The following is a 21195-nucleotide window of genomic DNA, read 5'->3' as shown; positions in this document are numbered from 1 at the left end:
ACGATGGCTACGATTCTAGTGTCAGGCTATAAGTTAACGATGCCTACGGTTCTCGTGTCAGGCTATAAGTTAACGATGGCTACGGTTCTAGTGTCAGGCTATAAGTTAACGATGCCTACGGTTCTAGTGTCAGGCTATAAGTTAACGATGGCTACGGTGTAACCCGATAAATAAGGGTGAGGGATGAGAGGTTACATATAAATTGACTTACGATATACAACAAGCGTGATTGTCAGAAGAAGCATCTACACTCTCATTTGACCTGGAAAAGAGATATCATTTTTATCTTCAAAATACAACAACAACAACAACAACAACTACTACTACTACCACTACTACTACTACTACTACTACTACTACTACTACTACTACTACTACTACTACTACTACTACTACTACTACTACTACTACTACTACTACTACTACTACTACTACTACTACTACCACTACTACTACTGCTGTTGCTACTACTACTACTACAATTACTTCTACTACTACTACTACTACTACTACTACTACTACTACTACTACTACTACTACCACTACTACTATTACCACTACTACTACTGCTGCTGCTGCTACTACTACTACTACAATTACTACTACTACTACTACTACTACTACTACTACTACTACTACTACTACTACTACTACTACTACTACTACTACTACTACTACTACTACTACTACTACTACTACTGCTATTTTACAATTCGGTCTATGAGCTGAGTATCTGTATGAATCGGTTTGGCCAAAAGATCTCACTTTGAGGCCAAATTCCGAATGCTTTCTCAAGGTGTGTCATGTCATTCGATTTGGTTCTGGTAGGATAGTTGGCTCCCATTGCTCCGTTGCGCTGTTTGGAAGCATACCAGTTTGTCGCAGGCCAGTTTGTCAAAGACCCAGTTTCTCATAGACCCAGTTTGTCAAAGACCCAGTTTGTCAAAGACCCAGTTTTTCATGGACCCAGTTTGTCTCAGGCCAGTTTGTCACGGACCCAGGTTGTCACAGATCCAGTTTGTCACATGCCCAGTTTGTCATAGACCAAGTTTGTCAAAGGCCCAGTTTGTCACAGACCCAGTTTGTCAAAGACCCAGTTTGTTAAAGACCCAGTTTGTCACAGACCCAGTTTGTTAAAGACCCAGTTTGTCACAGACCCAGTTTGTTAAAGACCCAGTTTGTCAAAGACCCAGTTTGTTAAAGACCCAGTTTGTCACAGACCCAGTTTGTTAAAGACCCAGTTTGTCACAGACCTAGTTTGTTAAAGACCCAGTTTGTCAAAGACCCAGTTTGTAACAGGCGTAGTTTGTCAAAGACGCAGTTTGTAACAGGCTCATTTTGTCACAGGCGTAGTTTGTCACATACCCAGTTTCTCACAGAGCCAGTTTGTCACAGACCCAGTTGGTCACAGACCCAGTTTGTCAAAGACCCAGTTTGTTAAAGACCCTGTTTGCCACAGACTCAGTTTTTCACAGACCCAGTTTGTTAAAGACCCAGTTTGTCACAGACCCAGTTTGTTAAACACCCAGTTTGTCAAAGACCCAGTTTGTCACAGACCCAGTTTGTTAAAGACCCAGTTTGTCAAAGACCCAGTTTGTTAAAGACCCAGTTTGTCACAGACCCAGTTTGTTAAAGACCCAGTTTGTCAAAGACCCAGTTTGTAACAGGCGTAGTTTGTCAAAGACGCAGTTTGTAACAGGCTCATTTTGTCACAGGCGTAGTTTGTCACAGACCCAGTTTCTCACAGATCCAGTTTGTCACAGACCCATTTTGTCAAAGGGCCATTTTGAAAAAGACCAAGTTTATGACAGGCTCAGTTTGTAACTGACCCAATGTGTCACAGGCCCATTTTGTCACAGACCCATTTTGTCACAGACCCATTTTGTCACAGGCCCATTTTGTTATAGACCCATTTTGGCTCAGGCCCATTTTGTTATAGACCCATTTTGGCACAGGCCCATTTTGTTATAGACCCATTTTGGCACAGGCCCATTTTGTCACAGACCCATTTCGTCACAGGCCCATTTTGTTATAGACCCATTTTGTCACCGGCCGACCCTGCCTCAAACATTACTTGTGCATGACACTCTCAAAAAGAGTAAATAAATGATTGACTGATTGATTGATTGATTGACTGTATGAACTGAATTGTAGTTTTCAATTGTTTTCACGAAAAAAATTTATCTTTCTCTCCATTTTATTGGCTCATTTAGGCACTTCTAGTCATCAGCTCAAGGCTCCGTTTACACCCTCAGCTTTCATGATATGTTGTCACTTCGTCCTCAACAGTTTCTGGATACCCGTAACATTTTTTTGTGGCCAGCGTTTGGCTATTTGTGACCCGTCGTCTCAAAACGATATTATGTCGGAACGAACCAGATGCTTAAAAACCGAATTAAATGTTAAACTGGTCAAAAATATAAACTGTTGGCATTAGCATCCTAAAATATGGGTATCCATTCTCCTCAATAAAAGATATAAACTCAACACATGTCTGATATTCCTGGCTGTAAATTCAATTTTCAACATCTTAACCAACCCGACTTAATACTGTTTTGAGGCGAAGGGTCACATTCGAGTTAACAAATGCAAAGGCAACGGCTCGACACTGACCAAAAAAATGACGTCACAATTACAAAAAAAAACAACCAAAAAAAAAAAAAACAACAAACAAACAAACCAGAAAACAAAACAACTTGAGTTTGAGCTTTTATATAGCGCAATATCCACAAAACGTGCTCAAATCGCGCTGCAAGGGGTCCCTGGCCAGCAGCAACACTCGACATGTATGATATGACGTGACGCCTGATAAGCGATAATATATCTTTTATTCAGACAGCGAGCGACAAGACTGTTAACGGCAAAGGTACTAAATTTGACACACGAGTAAGATGAGAGAATGTGAGTAAAGAGTCTTTACCAAGGACTCAATAACGCGTCGAGCGAGGCTCGAGTCAATCGAAAACGAGTGTCATACCACAAGACCACATAGCCGCACATGACAACGACATAATATGTGACCCAACGTCTCAAAACGGTATTATGTCGGGATGAACCAGATACTAAAGACTCGAATTAAAACTAAACTGGTCAAAATGATGAATGACTGGTATTTGCCACTCTAAAATATGATATTCATTCTCTCCAATAAAACAAAAAAACTCAACGGAGTCTGATATTGCTGGCCACAAATTCAATTTTCAGCAACTTAGTCATCTTGACTTAATACCGTTTTGAGACGAAGGGTCACATATTTGAGTTCTTAGTTACATACGCTGCTCGTCTTTTTCTTCCAGCCAATGAGTTCTCACATGGCTTGACGGGAGAAACCTGCAAGTGTAATGAGTGAGCCTGCGGAAAGAGGGTAAATACAAATTTATAAAAATAAAACTGATCTTTTATATAGCGAAATATCCACTAAATGTGCTCAAAGCGCTTTACAAGGGGTCCCTGGCCAACAGCAACACTAAACATGTATGACGGGATATGACGCCTGTTAGGCGATATTGCCATTTTTTCAGACGAAGACAACGGACCAGGTACTCATTTTACACCTGCGTACGGTGAGAGAATGTGAGTAAAGAGCCTTTTACAAGGACTCAACTATGCGCCGATCGAGGCTCGAACTCAGGACCTTCCAATACGAAAGCGAGTGTCATTCCACTAGACCACATAGCTGCACAGAGATTAGTAGGAGTTAAAGTTGAATGATAGCTGACCGGAGACTAAAATGAAATGATGAAGACATGAAACTGAGGGGTTCCTTCGGTATGTCGGTGTTCAATGTCAAGACGGTAAACACGGCATTTTTGTATTGATGGTATGTGTTTAAATAAAATACACACCATTTCTGATAGCTGACAGGAGACTAAAATGAAATGATGAAGACATGAAACTGAGGGGTTCCTTCGGTATGTCGGTGTTCAATGTCAAGACGGTAAACACGGCATTTTTGTATTGATGGTATGTGTTTAAATAAAATACACACCATTTCTGATAGCTGACCGGAGACTAAAATGAAATGATGAAGACATGAAACTGAGGGGTTCCTTCGGTATGTCGGTGTTCAATGTCAAGACGGTAAACACGGCATTTTTTGTATTGATGGTATGTGTTTAAATAAAATACACACCATTTCTGATAGCTGACCGGAGACTAAAATGAAATGATGAAGACATGAAACTGAGGGGTTCCTTCGGTATGTCGGTGTTCAATGTCAAGACGGTAAAGACGGCATTTTTGTATTGATGGTATGTGTTTAAATAAAATACACACCATTTCTGATAGCTGACTGGAGACTAAAATGAAATGATGAAGACATGAAACTTAGGGGTTCCTTCGGTATGTCAGTGTTCATTGTCAAGACGGTAAACACGGCATTTTTGTATTGATGGTATGTGTTTAAATAAAATACATACCATTTCTGATAGCTGACTGGAGACTAAAATGAAATGATGAAGACATGAAACTTAGGGGTTCCTTCCGTATGTCGGTGTTCAATGTCAAGACGGTAAACACGGCATTTTTGTATTGATGGTATGTGTTTAAATAAAATACATACCATTTCTGATAGCTGACTGGAGACTAAAATGAAATGATGAAGACATGAAACTAGGGGTTCCTTCGTATGTCGGTGTTCAATGTCAAGACGGTAAACACGGCATTTTTGTATTGATGGTATGTGTTTAAATAAAATACACACCATTTCTGATAGCTGACTGGAGACTAAAATGAAATGATGAAGACATGAAACTTAGGGTTTCCTTCCGTATGTCGGTGTTCAATGTCAAGACGGTAAACACAGCATTTTTGTATTGATGTATGTGTTTAAATAAAATACATACCATTTCTGATAGCTGACCAGAGACTAAAATGAAATGATGAAGACATGAAACTGAGGGGTTCCTTCGGTATGTCAGTGTTCATTGTCAAGACGGTAAACACGGCATTTTTGTATTGATGGTATGTGTTTAAATAAAATACACACCATTTCTGATAGCTGACCGAGAGACTAAAATGAAATGATGAAGACATGAAACTGAGGGGTTCCTTCGGTATGTCGTGTTCATGTCAAGACGGTAAACACGGCATTTTTGTATTGATGGTATGTGTTTAAATAAAATACACACCATTTCTGATAGCTGACGGAGACTAAAATGAAATGATGAAGACATGAAACTGAGGGGTTCCTTCGGTATGTCAGTGTTCAATGTCAAGACGGTAAACACGGCATTTTTGTATTGATGGTATGTGTTTAAATAAAATACACACCATTTCTGATAGCTGACCAGAGACTAAAATGAAATGATGAAGACATGAAACTGAGGGGTTCCTTCGGTATGTCAGTGTTCAATGTCAAGACGGTAAACACGGCATTTTTGTATTGATGGTATGTGTTTAAATAAAATACACACCATTTCTGATAGCTGACCGAGAGACTAAAATGAAATGATGAAGACATGAAACTGAGGGGTTCCTTCGGTATGTCAGTGTTCATTGTCAAGACGGTAAACACGGCATTTTTGTATTGATGGTATGTGTTTAAATAAAATAACACACATTTCTGATAGCTGACCAGAGACTAAAATGAAATGATGAAGACATGAAACTGAGGGGTTCCTTCGGTATGTCGGGTGTTCATGTCAAGACGGTAAACACGGCATTTTTGTATTGATGGTATGTGTTTAAATAAAATACACACCATTTCTGATAGCTGACCGAGACTAAAATGAAATGATGAAAAAAAAAAAAAAAAAAAAAAAATACACACCATTTCTGATAGCTGACCGGAGACTAAAATGAAATGATGAAGACATGAAACTGAGGGGTTCCTTCGGTATGTCGGTGTTCAATGTCAAGACGGTAAACACGGCATTTTTGTATTGATGGTATGTGTTTAAATAAAATACACACCATTTCTGATAGCTGACGGAGACTAAAATGAAATGATGAAGACATGAAACTGAGGGGTTCCTTCGGTATGTCGGTGTTCAATGTCAAGACGGTAAACACGGCATTTTTGTATTGATGGTATGTGTTTAAATAAAATACACACCATTTCTGATAGCTGACCGGAGACTAAAATGAAATGATGAAGACATGAAACTGAGGGGTTCCTTCGGTATGTCGTGTTCAATGTCAAGACGGTAAACACGGCATTTTTGTATTGATGGTATGTGTTTAAATAAAATACACACCATTTCTGATAGCTGACCGGAGACTAAAATGAAATGATGAAGACATGAAACTGAGGGGTTCCTTCGGTATGTCGGTGTTCAATGTCAAGACGGTAAACGACGGCATTTTTGTATTGATGGTATGTGTTTAAATAAAATACACACCATTTCTGATAGCTGACCGGAGACTAAAATGAAATGATGAAGACATGAAACTGAGGGGTTCCTTCGTATGTCGGTGTTCAATGTCAAGACGGTAAACACGGCATTTTTGTATTGATGGTATGTGTTTAAATAAAATACACACCATTTCTGATAGCTGACTGGAGACTAAAATGAAATGATGAAGACATGAAACTGAGGGTTCCTTCGTATGTCGGTGTTCAATGTCAAGACGGTAAACACGGCATTTTGTATTGATGGTATGTGTTTAAATAAAATACACACCATTTCTGATAGCTGACCGGAGACTAAAATGAAATGATGAAGACATGAAACTGAGGGGTTCCTTCGGTATGTCGGTGTTCAATGTCAAGACGGTAAACACGGCATTTTTGTATTGATGGTATGTGTTTAAATAAAATACACACCATTTCTGATAGCTGACCGGAGACTAAAATGAAATGATGAAGACATGAAACTGAGGGGTTCCTTCGTATGTCGGTGTTCAATGTCAAGACGGTAAACACGCATTTTTGTATTGATGGTATGTGTTTAAATAAAATACACACCATTTCTGATAGCTGACCGGAGACTAAAATGAAATGATGAAGACATGAAACTGAGGGTTCCTTCGGTATGTCGTGTTCAATGTCAAGACGGTAAACACGGCATTTTTGTATTGATGGTATGTGTTTAAATAAAATACACACCATTTCTGATAGCTGACCGAGACTAAAATGAAATGATGAAGACATGAAACTGAGGGGTTCCTTCGGTATGTCGGTGTTCAATGTCAAGACGGTAAACACGGCATTTTTGTATTGATGGTATGTGTTTAAATAAAATACACACCATTTCGATAGCTGACTGGAGACTAAAATGAAATGATGAAGACATGAAACTGAGGGGTTCCTTCGGTATGTCGGTGTTCAATGTCAAGACGGTAAACACGGCATTTTTGTATTGATGGTATGTGTTTTAAATAAAATACACACCATTTCTGATAGCTGACTGGAGACTAAAATGAAATGATGAAGACATGAAACTGAGGGGTTCCTTCGGTATGTCGGTGTTCAATGTCAAGACGGTAAACACGGCATTTTTGTATTGATGGTATGTGTTTAAATAAAATACACACCATTTCTGATAGCTGACTGGAGACTAAAATGAAATGAAGACATGAAACTGAGGGTTCCTTCGGTATGTCAGTGTTCATTGTCAAGACGGTAAACACGGCATTTTGTATTGATGGTATGTGTTTAAATAAAATACACACCATTTCTGATAGCTGACTGGAGACTAAAATGAAATGATGAAGACATGAAACTGAGGGTTCCTTCCGTAGTCGGTGTTCAATGTCAAGACGGTAAACACGGCATTTTTGTATTGATGGTATGTGTTTAAATAAAATACATACCATTTCTGATAGCTGACTGGAGACTAAAATGAAATGATGAAGACATGAAACTTAGGGGTTCCTTCCGTATGTCGGTGTTCAATGTCAAGACGGTAAACACGGCATTTTTGTATTGATGGTATGTGTTTAAATAAAATACATACCATTTCTGATAGCTGACGGGAGACTAAAATGAAATGATGAAGACATGAAACTGAGGGGTTCCTTCCGTATGTCGGTGTTCAATGTCAAGACGGTAAACACGGCATTTTGTATTGATGGTATGTGTTTAAATAAAATACACACCATTTCTGATAGCTGACTGGAGACTAAAATGAAATGATGAAGACATGAAACTTAGGGTTTCCTTCCGTATGTCGGTGTTCAATGTCAAGACGGTAAACACGGCATTTTTGTATTGATGTTATGTGTTTAAATAAAATACATACCATTTCTGATAGCTGACCAGAGACTAAAATGAAATGATGAAGACATGAAACTGAGGGGTTCCTTCGGTATGTCAGTGTTCATTGTCAAGACGGTAAACACGGCATTTTTGTATTGATGGTATGTGTTTAAATAAAATACACACCATTTCTGATAGCTGACCAGAGACTAAAATGAACTGATGAAGACATGAAACTGAGGGTTCCTTCGGTATGTCAGTGTTCATTGTCAAGACGGTAAACACGGCATTTTTGTATTGATGGTATGTGTTTAAATAAAATACACACCATTTCTGATAGCTGACCGGAGACTAAAATGAACTGATGAAGACATGAAACTGAGGGTTCCTTCGGTATGTCAGTGTTCATTGTCAAGACGGTAAACACGGCATTTTTGTATTGATGGTATGTGTTTAAATAAAATACACACCATTTCTGATAGCTGACCAGAGACTAAAATGAACTGATGAAGAAATGAAACTGAGGGGTTCCTTCGGTATGTCAGTGTTCATTGTCAAGACGGTAAACACGGCATTTTTGTATTGATGGTATGTGTTTAAATAAAATACACACCATTTCTGATAGCTGACCAGAGACTAAAATGAAATGATGAAGACATGAAACTGAGGGGTTCCTTCGGTATGTCAGTGTTCATTGTCAAGACGGTAAACACGGCATTTTTGTATTGATGGTATGTGTTTAAATAAAATACACACCATTTCTGATAGCTGACCAGAGACTAAAATGAAATGATGAAGACATGAAACTGAGGGGTTCCTTCGGTATGTCAGTGTTCATTGTCAAGACGGTAAACACGGCATTTTTGTATTGATGGTATGTGTTTAAATAAAATACACACCATTTCTGATAGCTGACCAGAGACTAAAATGAAATGATGAAGACATGAAACTGAGGGGTTCCTTCGGTATGTCAGTGTTCATTGTCAAGACGGTAAACACGGCATTTTTGTATTGATGGTATGTGTTTAAATAAAATACACACCATTTCTGATAGCTGACCAGAGACTAAAATGAAATGATGAAGACATGAAACTGAGGGGTTCCTTCGGTATGTCAGTGTTCATTGTCAAGACGGTAAACACGGCATTTTTGTATTGATGGTATGTGTTTAAATAAAATACACACCATTTCTTCCCGCTATCAATCATAGAAATACACACAAAAATGTTTATAGTCTGTGAGAATTTAGTGAGCAGAAATCACATCTGACCAGTTATCTCATATCGTCCTTTACTTTATCCAACCATCTAGTTTTTCGACGTCCCTTTTTACCTCTTTCCCGCTAATTGGATTCAGTAGTCTGATGTCACGCCGCCCGGCAACGGCGGCCATCTTGGTTCTAAACAAAGAAAATCATTACTTTTTATTCTTCAATCTGGCTAGAACTTTTCATATGCCTTGTGATCAGAATGGGTAAAAGTCAAAACAAGATCAAATTTATGGGTTTTTCCCTCTGGATACGCTTTTATGCTCGCCGGAGAACTATTTCATACGGCAACCGCCATTGTTCCGATAGTTTAGAGCCAGTGTTACTAAGTTACCATGCGTCATTAGGAAGGAAGTGACGTTACAACTTTTGAAGAGTATTGTAAGTCCAATAATTTTCTTCCCACGTACTACCTCTCTCGTCTCTTTACATGTCCGAGCCATTTCAATCTATCTTCCTGTGTGGAGTTCCTGACCTCACATTGTCGACAGGGAGGTACGTACTTTGTCTTCTATCCCCCCCCCCCCAACATCTGTTTTACACCTTGCTTTATGTCTTTTTTGAGATTACTATAACTACTACAACTACCACTACAACTATTTCTAATGAGATTACTTGGTTTTGTCCTGGCCTGGGCTGGATACCCTAGCTGGGAGGGAAACAGTCAAATGCACAGTTCGACTTTTGGGAGATGATATTTTTTGTCTTGTAAACCATCTCTCTGTTATGAACTGTATTATGTTTTTTTTAAAACATATAATATATGAATTGTAAACATTTGAGTGCATTTCTCTCAGTGAGGACATGTGCATGCGTCTGGATGAAACTTTAAGGTGATCTCAAACTAAGTACTTTGATAGCGTGCTCTTGAAATCTATACCTATTCCCTATTTGAACCAAATGTCCTTTGCCTTACCTTTCCTTGGATGCTTTAATTGTATCTAGAGATCTTTTTACTATCCCATTTTCTTTCTTTATTTTGCTGGCGCTGATATGACCTAAATCTGTTGCAAGCGCGTGTAAAAGCCCTTAAAAACCACATCAAAAATCTATCTTCTCTCATCTTTATTGATACTTTCATGAGCTTTTTTGAGCTTTTTTTATATAGTGCAATATCCATTAAACGTTCTCAAAGCGCTTTACAGGTGGTCCCTGGCCAACAGCAACACATAACATGTAGGACGAGACATGACGCCTGTTAGGCGATATTACAATTTTTTTGAGACAGTGACAACGCTGTTAACGCCCAGGTACTCATTTTACACCTGAGTACTGAGACAGAATGAGAGTAAAGAGCCTTCTCCAAGGACTCAACTATGCGCCCAGCGAGGCTCGAACCCAGGACCCTCCGACCCGAAAGCGAGTTTCATACCACAAGACCGCATAGCCGCACTTCCGTCAGCCAAACCACAGAACAGACAATCTTACTTACCCTTTTGAAATAGATCTCTTGTTCCTCTTTAGTCCGGAAGAACCAATCGTACTTTGACGTGATAAATCCCTGAGATGTTTCATCGACGCTTCTGATGTGGATGGATGTGGAAAAGTGAGATGGAAGGTTTGATGATAGTGATGAATATGTGATGATGATTGATGATTGATGTAGTGATGTGTGATGGATGATGAATGATGATGATATGAGATGATGATGATGATGATGATGATGGATGAGATGATGATGTGATGAGATGATGATGATGATGATGATGATGATGATGTGATGATTGATGATGAGTGATGATGAGTGATGATGATGATGATGATGATGATGATGATGGTGATGTGAATGGATGATGATGATGATGATGATGTGATGATGATGATGAGTGATGATGATGATGATGATGATGATGATGATGATGATGATGATGATGGTGATGATGATGATTATGATGATGATGATGATGTGATGATGATGATGATGATGATGATGATGATGATATGATGATGATGATGATGATGATATGATGATGATGATGAATGATGATGATGATGATGATTGATGATGATGATGATGATGATGATGATGATGATGTATGATGATTGATGATGTATGAGATGATGATGATGATGATGATGTGATGATGATGATGATGAATGATGATGATGATGATGATGATGATGATGATGAGATGATGATGATGATGATGATGATGATGATGATGAGGATGATGATGATGATGATGATGATGATGATGATTGATATGAGAGATGATGATGATGATGATGGATGATGATGATGATGATGATGATGATGATGATGATGGTGATGATGGATGATGATGATGGTGATGATGATGATGATGATGATGATGATGATGATGATGATGATGATGATGATGATGTGATGATGATGATGATGATTGATGAATGATGATGATGATGATGAGTTGATGGATGATGTGATGATGATGATGCTGATGATGATGATGATGATGATGATGATGTTGATGATGATGGTGATGATGGTGATGATGATGATGATGATGATGATGATGGTGATGATGGTGATGATGATGCTGATGATGATGATGATGATGATGATGATGATGTTGATGATGATGGTGATGATGGTGATGATGATGATGATGATGATGATGATGATGATGATGATGATGATGATGATGATGATGGTGATGATGATGATGATGATGATGATGATGATGATGATGATGATGATGATGATGATGATGATGATGGTGATGATGATGTTGTTGTTCTTGATGATGTCTTTGTTTAGTTTTTTTGTTTTGTTTTTTTGTTGTTTTTTTTTTTTTTTGTTTTGTGGGGGGGGGGGGGGGGGTTTCACCCTATGACTACGATGTTACTTGTGTCCATCTGTGTGAGTGTGTCTATGCCAATATTGTATTGTTATAAATGTGTAACCACATGACAAAATTGCCATTTTTTGAGGACAATAAAGATTTATTATTATTATTATTATTATTTATTATTTATTATTATTATATTATTATTATTATTATTATTATTATTATTATTATTATTATTATTATTATTATTATTATTATTATTATTATTATTATTATTATTATTATATTATTATTATTATTATTATTATTATTATTATTATTATTATTATTATTATTATTATTTATTATTATATATTATTATATATTATTATTATTATTATTATTATTATTATTATTATTATTATTATTATTATTATTATTATTATATATCATCATTATTATCAATATTATTATTATTATTATTATTATTATTATTATTATTATTATTATTATTATTATTATTATTATTATTATTATTATTATTATTATTATGAAATTATTATTATTATTATTATTATTATTATTATTATTATTATTATTATTATTATTATTATCATTATTATCATTATTATTATTATTATTATTATTATTATTATTATTATTATTATTATTATTATTATTATTGTTATTAAATGTTCAATGTTACACATAGTTGTTTTTTTTAACCGACTGTTGGATTTTGCAAGTATTTTACCTAAAGGCATAGCATCAGTAGTGTGCTAAGTATATTAATGGGGTCACGTGAGATCTGTGTAACGGAACACAATACAGCATTGTAGAAAAATGTTGTCTGTACATTAAGCGTAGGTCAGCGGTACGGTCTTGGCTAAGAAACTCACAACATAGCCATCCGGATTTTCAAGGACAACACACAAAACCTTGTAACCGTGAACTTTAATAGTCAGGATAATACACAGTTAAGTGGGAATTACTCATAAAGATGGATGGCAAAAAGCAATAATAAAGATCTGAGTGACGTCAACTTCATTCTATTTATAGATAGAACGAAGATGACGTCACTCGTGTCGTTGTTGTTGTTTATTTTATTTTTTTGCCATCCATGTTATGAGCAATTCTCATTAAACTGTAATATCCAGACTATAAACGTTCATGGTTACACATAGTTTTGTGTGTTGGTCCGTTATACTTCCGGATGGCAATGTTGTGAGCGTCTTAGCCAAGCGCACACTTATCTATTGTGTCTTATTGTTTTTGATAAGTTATCAAATTGGTGGTTCATCCTTGAACTTTTCTTGGCAAGCTATAATCAAGGATGCCGTTTTCTTTATCATCATTTGTGTCAGTGCATGACATAATCAGTCGAATTTTCAATTTGCATATATTTTTTTGCATTTTCTGAAAGAATCTGCTCCCCAGAGCATTTTAATCTTTATTTGAAGTAAATCGGGTGATTTTTCATGAAGTTCTGGTCAGATGTATGGGAAAGGTAACCAGAATCTTTTCTCAAATTTCACACTTTTTCAACTTGACTAACTGTAAAAAATATTTAGAAGTAAAATTAACCTTTGATATTTCCCGAAGATGGGCAAAAAGGGTTGGTTTAATCATTTATGACCTGAACTCATTTTTGATAAAAATTAACCTTCTAACTAAACTTGGCAATATCTCAATTAATAATCTTGCCCAAGGAAAACAAACGAAAGTGCCTGAAACGCTTCTAGAACCCGGATAGTTAAAGTCTTTGTAAAAGGCTCATTACTCACATTCCCTCACCAAACTCAAGTATAAAAAGAGTGCCTGGCAGTTAAATACGTTTTCTCCATTAAATGCATTACGCATGATAGGCGTCATATCTCGTCATACATGTTACCTGTTGCTGTTCCCGAGTGACTTCTTTGTACAGGGCGTTGAGCATGTTAAGTGGCATTTTTGTGCAATATAAAATAGGCCACTTTTAAAAAGCCATTTTGAATTTTTATCACGACAAATTTGGCATAGTTTACAAAATCAATCTGACAACTTTGATACAGACTGATAATTTACTATGTCAACACCAAGGCCTTTGCAGCAAGCAGATTTTTTTTCTCTTCTTTTTCCCTTCACTAACAAAACACCTTAACTCACTCAACCCTAACACCGACCATATCCGTAGCTTACCCTTGTTACATTTGCCCAGGCCTATTTATTACATTTTTATGAGACAAATTATAGACGTAGTATCAAAGTTAATATTTATAGTTTATACATGTTAGTGGTAGTTGATTAAAACCATCTGTGTACATGCTCATTTTTAATACATTTTTTTCCAATTTTGAAAAGTAGCAAAAATCTCTAAGATTGAGTGAGTTAACCCTCTCCCTACCAGCCATTTTCGGGATTTTCCCCAAAACTTCACACTCAAATTACACCAAAAAAATTTTTTTATCACTCAGACACAATAGCAGTTAAGTTCTTGCGTTAGGGAATGAGATTAGCGGAAGAGTAGCGTCCCTTGATTGGACGTCACCTTACAGAGAGAACGTCAACATGGTTTTGCGCATGCGTCTTTCTCGTCCTCGCTTTCGGTGAAGTGCCTCACAAAACCAATATGACGTTCTCTCTCTAATAACTTTTCCACCGGTGACGTCAAATCAAGGGACGCTACTCTTCCGCTAATCTCATTCCCTATACACAATTTCTTTAGCAAACCATGCTCTACAACACACTGTTCATTTTCTTTTGATGAACAAAAGCAATCTTAATAAGAAAAATGTTTGTTGTAACAAATGTGACCATTTTCCCGCAGTTGGTATGGAGAGGGTTAATTTATTTTAGTCAGATTTTTGTTATACTCAACTGTTGAGCATTAAAAAAATTGAGCCTTATTTTTATAGCGCAATATCCACTAAACGTGCTCAAAGCGCTTTACAAAGGGTCCCTAGCCAACAGAAACACGTAACATGTGGGGATCAGACACGACGCCTGTTAGGCGATAATGCATTTATATATTTTTGGACAGAGACAACGTAGTTAAGTGCCAGGCACTCGTCTTGCACTTGAGTTCGGTGAGTGAATGTGAGTAAAGAGCCTCTCGTGACATTTCAATCCCAAGGCGAGTGTCAAACCACTAGACCACTTAGCCACGTTTTTGATTTTTATCACGACAAGTTTGGCATTGTTTACAAAATCAATCTGACAACTTTGATACAGACTGCTAAATTACCATGTCAATGCCAAAGCCTTTGTCAACGATTTCATTTCTTCTTCTTTTTCCCTTTCACTAACAAAACGCCTTCATTTATTTTTAGCCAGATTTTTTAGACTCAACTATCGATGATTAAAAGAACAAAAGTCGTCCTTCAAAGCCATTTGGGTTCCATGGAGCCGGAGTTTATCCCGGTTTTTATAGCGTGAAACGAACAATAACAATTGCTTGCTACCATTTGGATAGCACGCCAGTCTATCGCAAAGTACTTTCCGCTAGATTTAACAGACCCATCAACCCATTTACTGCTGGGTGGGTGGATAGAGGGCGGGTGGAGGAGAGGGGGGGGGTCGGAAAAAACTCTCGACTGCAGCCGGGATCGATCTTGGTCCCTTTGCGTGTGAAGTTTGTGCTCTTCCAATAAGCTATCCGGACCCCTTATATTATAGATAGTATGCAGATGACGTCACTCAGGCCGCTGTTATTGTTTTTGCCATCCGCGTTTGTGAGTTAATCTCACTAAACTGTATTAACCAGACTATAAAAGTTCATGGTTACACAGAGTTTGTGTGTTGGTCCGTTATACTTCCGGATGGCAATGTTGTGAACTCCTTGGCCAAGCGCATTCCATCTATATGTAAGTAAGATGAGAGTAATTTTCAAGCCTTCGAATGTTGAAATTGAAAAAAAACAAAATGGCCAAAAATGGATTTAAGGCGTTTTGTCCTTGTCTTCTACTGTGATGTGTCTGGGTCAGATTGTCTGTTGTTTGTTTTTTGTTTTGTTTTTTAATCTCTCCGTGCTGTAGGTCATGATTGTATGTCGGGGTTGGTAGCATGTTTTGTGTGCCCGTGTGTGTTTGTGGGAAGTGCTTGTGTGTATGTGTGTGTGTGAGAGAGAGAGATAGAGAGAGAGAGAGAGAGAGAGAGAGAGAAAATGGAAGAAGTTTTGAGAGATAGAGAGGAAACGGAAAAGAGCTAGATAAAACGAAAGAAAGCGAGAGAAAGTTATATATATATATATATATATATATATATATATATATATATATATATATATATATATATGTGTGTGTGTGTGTGTGTGTGTGTGTGTGTGTGTATGTTTGATGACATGGCTACACTTACTCGTCTTCCTGTGGCTCTGGGTCTTTCAAACTGAAGTGAATGGCGAGGCTGAGTAGAATGATGATGATGGCAATACAACATAGGATGGCGATTTGCTGTGGATGAGAGATGATGATGATGATGATGGCAATACAACATAGGATGGCGATTTGCTGTGGATGAGAGATGATGATGATGATGATGGCAATACAACATAGGATGGCGATTTGCTGTGGATGGGAAATGATGACGATGATGATGATGATGATGATGATGATGATGATGATGATGATGATGATGATGATGATGGCAATAAACGTAGGATGGTGATTTGCTGTGGATGGGAGATGACGATGAAGATGACAATACAACATGGGATGGCGATTTGCTGTGGATGGGAGATGATGACGATGATGGCATTACAACATAGGATGGTTATTTGCTGTGGATGGGAGATGATGATGATGGCAATACAACATAGGATGGCGATTTGCTGTGGATGGGAGATGATGATGATGATGGCAATACAACATAGGATGGCGATTTGCTGTGGATGGGAGATGATGATGATGGCAATACAACATAGGATGGCGATTTGCTGTGAATGAGAGATGATGATGATGATGATGATTTTGTTATTGTTTTTGTTGTTGATGTTGTTGTTGTTGATGATGATGATGATGATGATGATGATGATGATGATGATGATGATGATGATGGTGAAGATGGGAGTAATGGCGATGGCTATGAGAACAAAAATGGTAAAATAATACTGCGATACTGATACTATTGAGAATAATAAGAAGTCTGGTTAATACAATTTCGTGAGAAGTACTCATAAACATGGATGGCAAAAAAAAAATACAATAAAAAGATCTGAGAGACAAACTTCGCGCTCTCCCGATATAAAAGTTGAAGTAAAAAATAAACGACCAAAAAAAAAAAAATAAAACGGATGAATATACTTACGTAGATTCTCAACTTTTCAACCATGATGGAGGAGAATAGTTACTCGTTTACTGAGCGTATTCGTGTTACACAACACAGGCAAAAGGAAATATGAAAATAGAGGCTGATAAAATAAAAGCCAAAGTCTTTAACAAATATAACAAATAATTCTGTTCCTCCAGAGAAGTATTAAAAAATCAATGTGAATTATAATTGGATTCAATAGTCTGATGTCACGTCGCCCAGCACCGGTGAGCAGCGAATTCTAAACGAAAAAATCGGTACTTTTAATTCTTCATGCTGGCGAAAACTTTTCATATGTAATGTGATAAGAATGTATAAAAGTCAAAACATTATCATATTTATAATATTTTTCTCCTCTGGATACACTTTTATGCTCGTCGGAGAAATATTTCATAAGGGCGTCTGCCATTGTTCCGATAGTTTAGAGTCAGTTGCTAAGTTACAATGCGTCATTACGAGGGAAGTGACGTCACGACTGTTGAAGCGTATTGAAAAAACTTTATAAAATTTAAATAAACTAGCTAAACTTATTTTTCGCGTCCCTGGAATTAAGTTGACATCAACGTGAAATAAAGTTGAGATTCAAACAAAACAACGCCAAATTTCATTAAATTTAAATATTCTAATTAAAATTGTTATATTAATTTGTTTGTCCGGAGAAATAATAATCAATTTACAAAACCGAAGTCAAAGGCGTGTACAGACAAGCAACCGTCGAAGTTTGTAAAATTACAATGGGTATGAACAGTCCCTCCTATATTAAAGACCTTCTAAACATATATGTCCCCAATAGAAACTTGAGGTCAAGCAATGACCAATCAATCCTTGTCAAACCTAAGCAATGCGTAAAATAGGTGAACAATCTTTTCAATTTTCGGCCCCTCATTTTTGGAACTCTCTCCCATCACACGTGAGATGCTCGGATTCGTTGACAACGTTCAAATCTCGCTTAAAGTTTTATCTTTTTACGTCATAATGTTGCAATATTATTTTCAATTTTGTTGTTGTTAAATTGAATTCGTATCACGTTTCCTTCACACTTGTCTCACTGTAATATGTTTTGTTTTATATCACTGTAAAGCGCTTAGAGCCTGTGACAACGGAGTAAAGCGCTATATAAATGTCATTTATTATTATTATTATTACTATTATTATTATTATTATTATTATTATTATTATTATTATTATTATTATTATTATTATTATTATTATTATTATTATTATTATTATTATCAAAATGACACACATAGTAAAAAGTATTCACTTCTTTTGAAATATCTTACATCACGATTGGTCATTTTGTTCAGCCTGCCTGACACATGTGTATGTTTACAAGTTTCATAAACAAAGCAGTGTGTTTACATTTGTTAAGAAATATCCAATCGTTGGAGAGCAACAAACCGTGTGATTGATGACTGGGTAGGACGAAAATATGAATATAGATCGCTCCCATTTATATAACTAACTAAAATTGTTTTTCTTTCATCCACAGTTGACAAATAATTTTTTAACAACGTTTCAAATTGAGCTTTTATCTAGCGCAATATCCACTAAACGTGCTCAAAGCGCTTTACAAGGGGTCCCCGGCCAATAGCAACACTTAAGATGTAGGACGGGACATGACGCCTGTTAGGCGATATTATAATTTTTCTGACCGAGACAACGCTGTTAACGGCCAGGTACTCATTTTACACCTGAATACGGTGAGAGAATGTGAGTAAAGAGCCTTTTCCAAGGGCTCAACTATGTGCCGAGCGAGGCTCGAACCCAGGAACTTCCGATCCGAAAGCGAGTGTCATACCACAAGACCACATAGACGCACAACGTTGAAGAGAGTCTCGGCACAATCTGAAATGAATCGGTTTGTTATCAAACTCAATAGGCTTCAACAGTTGTGACGTCACTTCCCTCGTAATGACGCATGGTAACACAGTAACTGGTCATAAACTATCGGAACAATGGCGGACGCCCTTATGAAATACTTCTCCGAAGAGCAGAAAAAACTGTATCAAGAGGAGAAAAATAATATTATAAATCTGATCAGGTTTTGACTTTTAAACATTCTGATCTCATGACAAAGTTCTAGCCAGCATGAAGAATACAAAGTACCGATATTCTTTGTTTAGAACCAAGCTGCACGTTGCTGGACAGACGTGACGTCAGACTTTTGAATCCTATTAAGAAATTAAGGAGCTGGCACCGGTGTAAGATAAAGATTTGAACACCTGGTCAGAAAATGTCCTTTAATCATCGATCGATTTTTAAAAAAAGAACCATCATCTTGCCAAAAACACTCTCAAACCTGGGACGTCACATGAAGTCCCAGGTTTAAGAGTTGTTTTTTTTTTTGGCAACGTAAGGGTCATTTATTTTACTCCATCCATATTTGAAGGACTAGTTTCCTAACCAAACTTTTACACACGGTATTTTTTCACAGTGTTGGTCAATGACAGAACTGTGTAGAAGAAGTTGTTGACACAACAGTCTACGATGATTGCTATTCAAGCTGCTCTCAACTCTTTATTTATATTATGCGTTCAGTTGACACAACAGTCTAAAAATAGAAAAACGCGTGTGTTATTTGTATCCGCCTCGATTAATACCATAGATTTGCACAGCAAAGAGAGATAGATATTCAACGCGCGTACTTTTGTCGTGTGCATAATTGAAAGATAATAAATTCCTCTTTAAAAATAATTCTCTTTGTGTTTAGTTCATAGTGTTTTGTAGAGAAAAGGGGAAATCCGAAACGTCCATGTAACATCTGTCTTCGTTAATTAATTTGAAACTATTATTATTATTATTATTATTATTATTATTATTATTATTATTATTATTATTATTAGTATTATTATTATTATTATTATTATTTTATTTATATATATATTTTTAGATTTTTATTATTTTTATTTCCTTTTTTTTAAAGTAACCCTTCAGTTAAATTATTGGTCCCACGAAGCCGGAGTTTATCACGGTTTCTATAACATGAATCGAGCAATTGCACTTGCTTGCAATCCTTTGGATAGGACGCTAGTCTATCGTAAAAAAGTATATTCCGCCAAATCTAATAGACTCAGCTACCCATTCACTGCTGGGTGGACATGGGTTGGGGGCTGGGGGGGGGGGGGCGTTAGAAAAAACTCTCGACTGCACCCGGGATTGTTCTTGGTCCCTCTGCGTGTGAAGTGAGTGCTCTACCAATAATCCTTATTAAGTGAAGATAATGTTTACAATTATTTGTTACCAGCCAAATACAAATGTTACAACTGTGTACGGCGAGAGAATGCTGAGTAAAGAATCTTTCATACAAGGACTCAACTATACGCCGAGCGAGGCTCGAACCCAGGACCATCCGATCAGAAAGCAAGTGTCATAGCACAAGACGACCTAGCACGATGTACACCAAAAATACAGTGTTTCATAAGAATTTAACGATTTTAAATTGAGCTTTTATCTAGCGCAATATCCACTAAATGTGCTCAAAGCGCTTTACAAGGGGTCCCTGGCCAACAGCAACACTTAACATGTAGGACTGGACATGAAGCCTGTTAGGCGATGTTATAATTTTTTCGGACAGAGATAACGCTGTTAAAGGCCAGGTTCTCATTTTACACCTGAGTACGGTGAGAGAATGTGAGTAAAGAGCCTTCTCCGAGGACTCAACTATGCGCCGAGCGAGGCTCGAACCCAGGACCTTCCGATCAGAAAGCGAGTGTCATATCACAAGAATACATAGCCGCTTAATGTGCATCTTG

At 37.1% G+C, this 21195-nt stretch overlaps 1 protein-coding gene across 4 annotated transcripts in view; it reads right to left on the bottom strand.

The window, feature by feature from the left end:
* The window catches only part of LOC144959131 (uncharacterized), a 26252-nt gene extending 6261 nt beyond the window's left edge, over window positions 1–19991 (bottom strand). Inside the window, exons 1-6 of one of the 4 annotated variants that reach the window (XM_078891597.1) lie at window positions 19863–19991; window positions 17438–17586; window positions 16490–16584; window positions 10840–10930; window positions 3275–3351; window positions 212–262 (exon numbers count right to left, since the gene is read on the bottom strand). In XM_078891597.1, coding sequence (XP_078747723.1) covers window positions 212–262; window positions 3275–3351; window positions 10840–10930; window positions 16490–16584; window positions 17438–17461 — 338 coding nt within the window. In that variant the 5' untranslated portion in view covers window positions 17462–17586; window positions 19863–19991. Of the gene's footprint in view, window positions 1–211; window positions 263–3274; window positions 3352–10839; window positions 10931–16489; window positions 16585–17437; window positions 17682–19847 lie in introns of all 4 variants that reach the window. The other 3 variants (XM_078891600.1, XM_078891598.1, XM_078891599.1) reach the window with 3 other exon arrangements.
* Window positions 19992–21195: the final 1204 nt, after the last annotated feature.

This window comes from Berghia stephanieae, chromosome 13 (assembly GCF_034508935.2).
Source record: "Berghia stephanieae isolate SIO BIC M18660-M18661 chromosome 13, UCSD_Bste_1.3, whole genome shotgun sequence".
Taxonomy (NCBI): Eukaryota; Metazoa; Mollusca; class Gastropoda; order Nudibranchia; family Aeolidiidae; genus Berghia; species Berghia stephanieae.
Note: the sequence above shows the minus strand (reverse complement) of the source record. Positions and strands in the feature narration are given on the sequence as shown.